This window comes from Thalassophryne amazonica, chromosome 22 (genome assembly GCF_902500255.1).
Source record: "Thalassophryne amazonica chromosome 22, fThaAma1.1, whole genome shotgun sequence".
In the NCBI taxonomy this organism is placed as follows: Eukaryota; Metazoa; Chordata; class Actinopteri; order Batrachoidiformes; family Batrachoididae; genus Thalassophryne; species Thalassophryne amazonica.
In genome coordinates, this window is record NC_047124.1 from 9,062,883 (window position 1) to 9,074,740 (window position 11,858).

The 11,858-nt window shown below is 44.3% G+C and overlaps 1 protein-coding gene and 1 long non-coding RNA gene across 6 annotated transcripts in view; both read left to right on the plus strand.

Moving 5' to 3' along the window:
* Positions 1-10,727, plus strand: part of magi2a (membrane associated guanylate kinase, WW and PDZ domain containing 2a) — a 215,209-nt gene extending 204,482 nt beyond the window's left edge. For 2 of the 5 annotated variants that reach the window (XM_034163866.1, XM_034163868.1), the window contains 4 exons: positions 15-240; positions 1,843-1,995; positions 5,303-5,441; positions 9,755-10,727. In XM_034163866.1, coding sequence (XP_034019757.1) covers positions 15-240; positions 1,843-1,995; positions 5,303-5,441; positions 9,755-10,461 — 1,225 coding nt within the window. In that variant the 3' untranslated portion in view covers positions 10,462-10,727. Of the gene's footprint in view, positions 1-14; positions 241-1,842; positions 1,996-5,302; positions 5,442-5,673; positions 5,785-9,754 lie in introns of all 5 variants that reach the window. The other 3 variants (XM_034163869.1, XM_034163870.1, XM_034163867.1) reach the window with 3 other exon arrangements.
* LOC117504401 lies at positions 6,220-7,458 on the plus strand. Its single transcript, XR_004558790.1, has 2 exons — positions 6,220-6,358; positions 6,396-7,458. It is a non-coding gene; the product is annotated as an uncharacterized LOC117504401 (long non-coding RNA).
* Positions 10,728-11,858: the final 1,131 nt, after the last annotated feature.

An 11,858-nucleotide genomic window follows, 5' to 3' on the forward strand; every position in this document is an offset into this window, starting at 1 on the left:
GATTGGTCTGTTAGTTACAGGTCAGAGGTGAAGGCGCGGCAAGACGTGAAACCAGACATCCGGCAGCCACCATTCACAGATTACCGTCAGCCACCGGTGGACTACCGGCACCCTCCTGTTGCAGACTACCGGCAACCACCGACGCTGGAATACAGACACCCACCGCTCCCGGACTACAGACAGCTCGCCACGGACGCCAGACAGTTTGCAATCCTAGACTACCGAATGCCTCCTGTTCAAGTACGGATGTGTGTTCACGTCTCGCACTTCATGCTCTCCTGGAGTCTTTTTATCATTTATATGCTAATTAATCAGGCGTGTGACATCGGCATTGCTGTAATAACTATGTGCAACATAAAAGTGAAAATTAATTATGCCATTGTCATTATACTCACTGAGCTAACTGACTCGTATCTTTATATTTTTGCAAATATTTCCATTTCTTTATTAATACATGACTATATATTTAAATTCCAGCTTCTTATAGTATATGTAATTCTTGTGGTTGCTTCTTATTATTTCTGCCCTCACAGTAGGTCACATTCTACTGCTTTACTGTGATTATGTTTTATTGTGATGTTAATCCATATATTTCTACTGAAAGCACCACAAAAGGAGGTAATAATATAAAAATACAAACATTGCATAAATAATTCACAATACATTAAACCAGTGGTTTATACAGTTCTGCTTAACAGTCAGCCTATGCAAGGAGTGAACAGTATAGTATCTACAACACATTCCTGAGGAACGCCAGTATTCATGAGAGAAAATGTCACAATACCTGTGATGTCCAACAAGTTGTTGGGGATCCCACAGATTCTCAGGAATTTACTTTTTCTACATTTATACAAAAAAACAAGACCACCTACACAAGAATACATTTGACAATGGAAATGTTTTTGTGTTTGTGATGTTTGCCGTCATCATATATTTTCTTAAGTAACCTGAAAAGTTGATGTTGTAGGTACAATAAGTTGTAATTTTGTAAGCTGTACCTTTTGTAAGTCATACCTTTTTGAGAGGAAATGTACACTTGAGGAAAAAAGTTGAGTTATTAAATGAAAGGTGTCATTTAAAAAAAGACCATTTCCTCTGTGTGGTTCAGCTGTTTAAACTATTGAAAGGTGCTATGAATGAGTTTTCTGCCACTAGATGTCAAACCTGTGCCCTACTTCAGGATGTAAACAAAGCATCCCTCCTTGGCCACTCCTCCTCAATCTCCCCCTCCCCACACCCCAATTGAAAAGAATGATTAAAAGTTGGAGACGGTTTAACATTTAACAGCTCCCTCTGTGGGCAAAGCCAAACATATTTGGACACTTGTCTGACTGCATTCTTGGTCAGAGGCATTTTTAGGCTCCAAATGGGATTTGTGGATGTATTTCTGGAAAGTAGCTACTATCCACCATCTCGAAAAATATTCAACAACTGTGCAGTGAGTAGTGAGTGCTGCTGTGTCCTTATAAATGTGGGGAGGAGCAACAATTACATACATGCACTTGATGTGCAATTGCAGACATCTCAAGACTACAAACAGGACATGGAAAAGCTAAGAGCACAGAGGGAGTGTTGTTTCATTCTCTGTAAAGGACACCATTAAGACACTAATACTTTACATAGAAAGTTATTGGCTGCTGTATTAATATGGTAAATTCCATTCACAGCACCTTTAAGATGTACATCCTCGATATTCTTCTTATGCTGTGGCACGTCCCCTAATCAGAGTAGCCTTAAGAAGCAGAAAGAAGATTTTTCTTTGTTTAATGACCTGAAAGTCATTTCAAGCCTTATGATCTGCTGTAACTTTAACTAATATATCTTATGTCTGCTTTACCTCAGCTTTCACAGGACTTCGACTTCTTCACAGTGGAGCTGGAAAAAAGTGTGAAAGGCTTCGGTTTTAGCATCCGTGGAGGACGGGAGTACAAGATGGACTTGTTTGTACTCCGCCTGGCAGAGGACGGACCGGCCATGCGTAACGGCAGGATGAGGGTGGGTGGGACGATATTATTTACACCTTTATCTGTTTACATGTTGCTCACCATCATTGAAATCCAACATCTGCGTGTGTTTGCTAGCAGAATACACGATGTCGGTGTGCCAAAACATTGATTGAACTGCTTTCACCTGTTTTTTTTTTTCCACTTTGTTGCTTGTTTTTCTGAGTTTTACATCTTTGGTTGATAGCTTGCACCTGCTCTGTATTAGTTATCTGTAATGAATGTGACAAAGATGATGCAAATCCCCCCCAGCCAAGGTATGATGTAGCCCTCAGGGCTCAAATCTTCTTTAGTTGGGCTGATGTGAATCTGACCTGACAGATAGATAAAAAAATTAAACAGTGATTCTCTTTAAAATTAAGCTCGCCAGTAAACTCACACTGACTTTAAACCTTCTTCCAACAATCCTAACATATGCTCACAGTGATCTGTCTGTATTTAACTTAAGTGTGACTCATGATCTACCTGTCGCTTCTGATTTGAGTGGTGGAGGGGGGAAAGAAAGATGCAATGTAATTTCCTGCAAGTACTCTGACATTTTCAGTTTATGTCGGGTCATTATTCCCTCACCAGGCACTTTGGCACATTTTGAAGACTTAAAAAACCCGTATATATTGACCTTTCGTTGGCCCTCCCAAACACAAACTAATCTACTTTGATTTGAAGGCAGAATTCGAACAAGCTTTTCTGAAGATGAAATGCCAGCGCGGAGGCTTTCAAGAAAATTGTACAGCGTAATTACAGTTATTCATTCAGCACATTTAATTACCTCTCCAACAGTTAAACTTCGATGAAGAATCGTTAAACCTGCATGGGCGTCACTTCACCTTCATATCCACTTCGCTCAGCATTCACATGGCATCCATTCAGCTTTCTTTCCCCGTTATATTAAAGATGAAAATGGAGATCATTCTCCTCTGCTGTTAGGAAGCGAGGATTAATGAGCGAGCCGTCCTGCCTTCCACTTCTCTTAAGACTACTGTAATGACACCTAATGACTCCCCCCTCGCTTGGTGGCCAGTTTTCCAACTTTAAAATCACCTCAGCCGTTACTGCAGGATTTGGCCATTTGTTAACATAATTGGCAGCACGTTTTGTCCCGTTCCCAGTGAATCCTCTTCATTAGTTAAATTTGGAAATTGTCACGCAGCAGGTCTGAGGTGTGAAAGCGTTTAAAAAGTCCACCAGAGGTCACAACCTTAGTGTTGCACCAAAACAGGATTAATCCAGTCAATATTTACGTGAGCCACCACCACCAAGTTTAATAGCCCCATTCAAAATAAAATTTTCTTGCCAACATTATAACCGCCCATGAGATATCATTTATGGGGTCGGCAGAGCAATTTCACATTACTCACATAGCACAAGGTGGGTTGAATTTTTTTTCATTGTTCCATTTGCTTTGTTGACCGTAATGTTGTTAAATGTGTAGGTTTTCTTTTGTTCTGCCTGTAAGCTTTTTAAAATTTTTACGGATTTGTGCGTGTCCCGCATTGGTTGTGAACTGATGAACACAGGTATGGGAGAGGCACACTCGAACAAGGAGGCCAAGACCTAAGCACTCAAACATCTGACTGCCGTTAGACTCACCCTCTCTAAACCTCACTTCCACCCAGGTCACAGCACCCATGTAACCTGAGCTGTATCTACCCCACAGTCTGTGCCAATTTACAGTTCTAGTATGGAAGGCATATGCTCTAACTAAAGGCCTGTAGCATCTGTCGCTAGAATGTCTTTTGATGTCGGCGAGTGAAGTAGTTGCACGCCTTGTCAGATTAGTGTGACTTTGAATCAATGGCACTGCAGTTGAACTACCAATATGTAGACTTGGGTTTGATTCCTGGTGGCATCATTACCAGTCTGTGTCCTTGATCAAGACACTTTTGCCCAATCCCAATACTCTCCCTTTGCCCTTGGGCGAAGTGGTAGGCCAAAAGGAGAGTACTGGGATTGGGGATTCATGTGGACTTGGCCAGTGAACCCCACAAGGCGAAGTGGAGGGGCAAAGGGAGAGTATTGGGATTGGGCATTCATGTGGACTTGACCAGTGAACGCCACAAGGCGAAGTGGTAGGGAAAAGGGAGAGTATTGGGATTGGGCATTCATGTGGACTTGACCAATGAATGCCACAAGGCGAAGTGGTAGGGCAAAGGGAGAGTACTGGGATTGGGCATTCATGTGGACTTGACCAATGAACCCCACAAGGCGAAGTGGAGGGGCAAAGGGAGAGTATTGGGATTGGGCATTCATGTGGACTTGACCATTGAACGCCACAAGGCGAAGTGGTCGGGCAAAGGGAAAGTACTGGGATTGGGCATTCATGTGGACTTGGCCAGTGAACCCCACAAGGCGAAGTGGAGGGGCAAAGGGAGAGTGTTAGGATTGGGCATTCATGTGGACTTGACCAATGAACGCCACAAGGCAAAGTGGTAGGGCAAAGGGAGAGTATTGGGATTGGGCATTCATGTGGACTTGGCCATTGAACGCCACAAGGCAAAGTGGAGGGGCAAAGGGAGAGTATTGGGATTGGGCATTCATGTGGACTTGGCCATTGAATGCCACAAGGCAAAGTGGAGGGGCAAAGGGAGAGTGTTAGGATTGGGCATTCATGTGGACTTGACCAATGAACACCACAAGGCGAAGTGGTAGGGCAAAGGGAGAGTATTGGGATTGAGCATTGATCTTCATTGTCGAAGTCCACCCAGCAGCCAGTGGATGCAAGCAATGGACTGCTGTCCCTCTCGTGGGGCGGGGGTGGTGAGTCATAAACTCTAATCCACTTCACATTATGGAATCCAGGGATAACCATCACCAGTAAGCCTTAGGGCCTAAAGAGAGCTTATTATTTCTTCCACCAAGCACCACCAAGAAAAAGAACAATAGCCTCTGGAGCTGCCAGTGCTTATTGATATTCAGCAGGGTGTCCTAATGAGTTCCTCAGCAGGCCCATGAAATTGGCTCTGACATAATTCCATCGAAATGACACATCAAATTTAATTAAAAATAGCACCAGTTCATGGCAGGTGATGCTTATTGAGGTTTACTGAAGCTCATGCGGAAACCTGATGAACTATAGATCCACGTTGATCTTTATAAATTACTCGTCCATAATGTAAGAAGACTATTAAAATTCAATTTAGTGTGTCGCTTGCTCATTTCCAAGCATGTCCATTTATAATGGCCTCAGTATAGTTCAGGGAAAAGCTTTCGATCATCTGCGGGTATATTTTTGAACGTGCATAGGAGAGATCATTTATTTGTCCTTTTTGTTTCTGCATCGCAAATGTTTTAACATCCAGGTTGGAGACCAAATAATTGAGATCAACGGGGAAACCACCCGGGATATGATGCACGCCAGAGCCATTGAGCTGATCAAATCAGGAGGGCGGCGTGTTCGCCTCCTCCTTAAAAGGGGTACGGGGCAGGTCCCGGAGTATGGTGAGTACCGGCACTCCATTTTCCTCCACATTTCCTCTTAGATCGTACTCTTAGAAATCACTCAGCTCTCATTAACAGTTCATGATAACGTTATTCTTGCATGCATTCATGCTGTTTGTTTTTCTATATGTCACTGTACAGTAAAAAACTAATTATTTGTCTCTTCTGCCTCAACTAACTGGAGTCTATCTTCTGTCCATTTCAGCGATCTGTCACTAATTGATTGGTTTAGGTTGTTACTTTCCCTTCTATAGGAATGGTATCTTCCAGTCTCTCCATGTGCATGAAAAGTGACAAGCACGGCTCCCCTTATTTCTTCCTAACGGGCCACTCTAAAGACACGGTTTGTGACTGCAACAATGTTTTTTGGTCTTTATAACCCTCGATGTGTGTGTGCAGTGTTTTGTTCTGCTGTGGCCTTCTGCTGTAGGTGCATTGCATAAACCCCTAAAAGATTTTTTTTGTTTGTTTTTTACATGTGCATGTTGTCTGTACAGTACTGCGCAAATGTTTTAGGCACCCTCCAGTTATTGTGCATCCAGAAAGTATTCACAGCACTTCCTTTTTCCACATTTTGATATGTTACAACCTTATTCCAAAATGGATGTAATCAAATTTTTTTTCTCAAAATTCTACACACAGTACCCCATAATGACAGTTTGAAAAAGTGCACAGCCCTTTGGTATTAAACCAGTGCAAGTGAGAGATGTAAGATGATTTCTGGAAACAGACCCTACGTTAGATATTGCATCCTTTGTGTGTAAAGAATGTTCACCACTGCGCATGTCTGTGCACGTAAGGTGTGTTTCAGCCTGTTAAGCACTGGTGCAACTCCCTGTGCACAGACAGTACGCGTCATCAACCTGCTTAGGTAAGGTGCGTCTGAGTGTTGAGCGTTTTACACTGTGAAATATTTTGTGCTAAAGTTTAGAACAAGTTTTTGTGAGTCTGTAGCTCTGTGCCGGACCACGCCTCCGTTTTACACTGACACGCCCACATGAGCATAAATGGACATGTGATTCAGGCGGTGTAGAAACCATCGCTGCGTCAGCTAGAGAGTAGCATTAACACTTTGTATCACAGAGAGAGAATTTCATATTTAATCCAATGTATTTATAATTACCATTACAATTCTTTGCTATAGAGTGTTTATTACTGGCCAGAAAAAGAAATTATGTGCACAGTTTGCAGTTTTCACCAACTTCCTCAGCTGTTTGATTTGATATATTGAATTATATTTTTGCAATAATGAGCAAATATTGCTGCAGTTTTCAGGAGGATGTAAAATTAGTCAATATAAGTCACTTTTCTGCAGCAGGATGTGCCAGCACTCAAAATTATGGCGGTATGAACATTCAGCTGGTGTCAGCTGGAGCAGATGAACCTGAAATATTGGAGCTGATCATTTACACAGTGGAATTCGGCGCAGTGCGAATTGAGCCTGCAAGGGGACATTTATTTGTGTGACACCTCAGGAAATAAAACTCCAGTGCGTCACTCACTCCCAACCCCCCCCCCCCCCCCCCCCCCCCCTCCTGTTTTAGGAGGACACTGCAGCACTAAAGCTCCCGGCGACACAAATTCTTCAGCGTTTAGCCTTCACCCTGTAGCACTTATACACAGGGCACAGAAGAGCATGATGTTCTTCCTTCCTGCGCTCACTCGCCTCTCCTGCCTCCTCCAGCAGGAGATTTATTCTCTGCGCGCGGAGAGTTTTTGTGAGCCGTGCCTTCAGTGGATTTACAGCCATGAAATATGCACACAGAGTCCTGCTGTGGTCAGCCTCACAGTGATCAGTCATTAGACCGCTCCCGCGTTGTTTCTCTTCCCCTTCTGCCTGAAAGCAGAAAGCAGCATTTGAACGTAATTTAGCGTTTTATCGCCAATCATTTGCAGGAGCTTCATTTGCATGATTAATTTGTCGTTTTGAAACATTGGCATGCTGATATTTAAAGTCGTAATGTTTATTTTTGTTTTGGGTTTTGTTGCATGCTGTTCAAATTATGCAGAAAAATAAGAGCAGACACTCTGCAGTTTGCATGAACATTACTGCGTGTGTGTGTGTGTGTGTGTGTGTGTGTGTGTGTGTGTGTGTGTGTGTGTGTGTGTGTGTGTGTGTGTGTGTGTGTGTGTGTCTGCACGCATGTGCGTGCTTGCGCATGTGTGTGTGTTTTCTTGGATTGATTTTCTGTATTCAAATTATTTCCAGCATTTAAGTTCAGAGACAATTTTTCAGCTGTCTGCAGTGGAATTCTCTTCACAAACTGTTCCCGAGATCGAGCAATGGGTTATTTCATCAGGGTCAAAGGTCAAGTAGGATTTGTCATTCATTTTCAGAGGGGAAACATTTTAATTGGATCAAATAGAAGCAGAAGAAGACATATTATGGCTTGTGTGGTTACTGACGTGAACCAAAAACCAATTTTTATCAGGATCAAAAGTCAAATCTGGAATCTACTGTGGTTTTCAGGTAAAATGCCCAGTATTTTACCTCTCCCAGTAACTCTGGCTCATGGTCTGCTCCGCAGCGTCAGTGATTCCTGAGGTCTGAGACGTGGATGAATTTTGTTGAGGGCCTTTTGGCTGTTACTATGGCAACACTTCAGTTTCCAAGTGATGGAATATAGTGTCTCTCTAATATTGTTTAATTATTTTTAGTGGGCAGCACAGTGGATTAGCGGTTAGCACTGTTGCCTCACATCAAGAAGGTCATAGGGTCGATTCCCACCTGTGGCCTTTCTGAGCTGAGTTTGCATGTTCTCCCCATGTTTGTGTGTTTGCATGGGTTCCCTCCGGGTCCCTCCTACATCCAAAGACATGCAGGTGTAAACTTTAAATTGTCCGTAGGGGTGTGTGTGTGTGTGTGTGTGTGTGTGTGTGTGTGTGTGTGTGTGTGTGTGTGTGTGTGTGTGTGTGTGTGTGTGTGTGTGTGTGTGTGTGTGTGTGTGTGTGTTTGTTTGTTTGTCTGTACATGACCCTGCGACAGACTGGCGTCCTGTCCAGGGTGAACCCCGCCTCACGCCCTATGACTCTTGGGATTGGCTCCAGCCCCCCGTAACCCTCAATTGGAGTAAACAGCTGTAGAAAATGGATGGATTACTTTTAGTCAATATGTGGTTTTTGATAAATGAGGAAAATATTGAAACTCAAGGTTATACTTTTGTTTTCCTCCTACTTTTTAACAGCTGATGCATCACTGGAAATGACATCATTACACCACCTTTTTAAAGCTCATTTTTACATAAAAGTACTCATAATAGTCTTCACATGTTTATTATTCACAAAAACATCCAACTGCAGCATAAACGTAACTCACCACGTGGACCTCACGTGAGGCGCTGCTACCCTCTTGTTTTGTTCCGCTCGCCATCATGTGCGGTGCCGTTTGTCACGCTTTGATGTGACTCAGCGGACGTTTGACATGAGCAGAGCCAGAGGTGTGCTGAGAGGAGATTTAAACCCAGTGTGTGGTAATGACAGGTTGCCCACTTTCTGGCGCATGCTCCAGGCCTGTTATGCTCTAAATGGGCAGCAGGAAAGTAGATCTCACTTCAGCGTAACAAGCGACGGCTGAAAGGTGGCCATGATGAGTAACTGTGATGTTCAAGAGCAGTACTTAGAAATCACCAGGTACTCTGTGGTACTCTTCGTCGTGACTCTAATATGCTCCAGCACTGCACGAGAGCCGGCGTATAATTGGGCCTCACAGCGCCAATGTGTCTGGCCTCGCCTCTGCCCCCTGCGTACCCATCTGAAAATGACTGATCGCAGAGGGAGAAAGAGTCATCGGTGCAGAAACGGAAGCTAACAGTCCGTGAGAATGGAGCGTTCTGGGGAAACGTGCTGTAGATTCACTGCAGTACGCTGACAACTTGAGCGAAGGAGCCGTTTTTGGCCCCTTCGGTTTTCATCCTCACGAAAGCACCACATCATCCATTTCATTAGAACTTTGTTTTGATTTTACGCCAAGGTTTTGGATTATCCGAGACTTTAAAGAGCGCTCCGGGAAGCAGACTGATGTCTAAACGTCGAGTTGCTCAGTGACACATTTTGAAGCTGATATTGATGCTTTTAGTTCGTAGAGTCGCAATTATCGCTCCGAGAGTTGTTCTTCTTTTGATTTGGTCTTTTTGTTTGTGTGAGTGCAGTGGCATGTGTTCAGTAGGTTTTCTTTTCTGCAGTGTGTGTATTTCATACATTTTGTGTGTGTGTGTGTGTGTGTGTGTGTGTGTGTGTGTGTGTGTGTGTGTGTGTGTGTGTGTGTGTGTGTGTGTGTGTGTGTGTGTGTGTGTGTGTGTGTGTGTGTATTCCAGACAATGCCACTCCACGGGATGCTCACCTCTCAGCCTCCCCAAGCTTGTCGGAAGTAGCTCCTCCCATCGACAGCCTTCCCATGTCATCGCATTCATCCCATCTGGTCCCGGCCCCTGACCCAGGTCACCTGTCGCCTCTGGACATCCCTCGAGACCTGAGCAGGACGGAGCGTTCAAAGAGCCCCGGCGAGGCCGAGCTGCTTAATCCAGATCTGATCGGCCAGGGGAGGAGAGCAGCCGTGACCGGCGGGAGCGTCCGAACTAAGGCGGAGGGTGGCAGGTCCATTCAAAAGGGCGGTGGGCACAAGTTGCAGCCCACGAGCGAGGGGGAAGGTTTTAAAGAAGGGCAGAGCGGGGAGCCCAAATCTTCCAGAAGCACCAGGGGAGGATCCAGGGAGAGAATTCCTGGGGACAGCCGTTTTCCTGGCAGGAAAACGGAATCAAACCAATCTCCTAAACTCCCAGATATGAACTCAAATGGAAACAGCGGGGAAGATGGGGAGCGTTCCATGGGAGGGCAGCAGGTGGATCCCCGGACCAGAGAACTGGACAGGAGCTTGGGAGAGAGCCGGTCCAGTCTTCCCAAAAAGAGCGTTGGCAGTGCGGTGGGGAAGAGGAGCGCAGTGTCTCCTGGGCCATGGAAGATCCCGGGATCGGACAAGCTGCCCAGCACGCTGCGTACAGGCGCGTCCACCTTAAACAGATAACACCGCAGCTTCGTTACGGTGGCCAAGGACGGAATATGTCAGATTCATCTGGACACAAGTACCCTTCCACCTTGCTCCTCCCCTTTTGCCCTTGTTCACCAATCACAGTTTCCCATTGATAAGAGTCAAAACCGGGGGGGCAGAGTGATCTGGACCATGTGTTTTTAGAACAACGTTTTATTTATGAAGCTGTACTCTAAATTATTTTTTAGAAATATTTTACACCCACCACCTTAAGAACTGGAAAATCATCCACCTTTAAAAAAAAAAAAAAGGCGAGGAATTGTTTGGGGTTTCTTTTTTTCTCGTCCCACTTGGAACGTTGGAGCAAAGAAGCAAATACAAACAGCTGACAGGAGTTCACTGTCACATGCATTTTTTAGCACATCGACACCATGGAGTCGATTTTCTGAGGTGGAATGTTCCAGAAGGTTTGCCTGATTTTTGACCACAGCGAATGAGACAGCGTGACAGCAGAGACGACACTTATTCATCAACGGAACTTTGCCTTAAAACAGACTGATGGGCCTGAAACTGTCTTTAATAATCTATCAGATGATTTTTGACATAGATATATTATAAGAAATATAAATATGTGGAATCGTTGTGTAAATAAAATCATCTTCACACCAACGGAGAGAAATGTATTTGAACTGATGGGAATTCTCGTCCATGCTTAGTCGACCGACGGCCCACAACTTTTCACCATGTCACCCCCCCCCCCCCCCCCCCCCCCCAAAAAACAACAAAAAAACTAAAAAACTAAAGCAAAATCAGCCCTGGGACTGTAGGTCGGGGTTTCGGCACTGCACTGTTTTATTTGTGATCAAGTCGTCCCAAGTTTAACGTGGGGGTCATATCAGTGCTTGATTTCAAAATAAATAAATAAATAAAACGTGTGACAGCGGCATCCAGTCAGACGCTGAAAGATCACAAAGGATCCCAATGGGCAGAGTGCCTTAGACTGTGAAGACGTCCGCTTTTAGGAGGGTTCAGAAACAGGCTGCTGCTATATGACGTCACTTTTCCAAATATCCCCCCCCCACCACCACCACCACCAAATACAAGCAATGTTATCTCATACCATCAAACTATAATTTATTCACAAACTTGTGTATGAAACTTGGTCCACTCCCAGAGGTCTTGATTTTTTTTTCCACACCTCCAGAAGTCAATTGAAAGCATGATTTGATTTTTGTTTGTACAATTTTAATATGCAGCTCTGGATTTTAAAGCTACAGTGTGTAAGATTTCGGTGTGTTTCTTGGCAGAAATGAAATACAGAATTCTTAACCCCCAGATCATTGGTGTGTGTCAAAACCTTAGTAGTTCTTTATATCTACACAGGAGCGGGGCCCCTCAAGGAGACCACCGTGTTGCACCACCATGTTGCTATA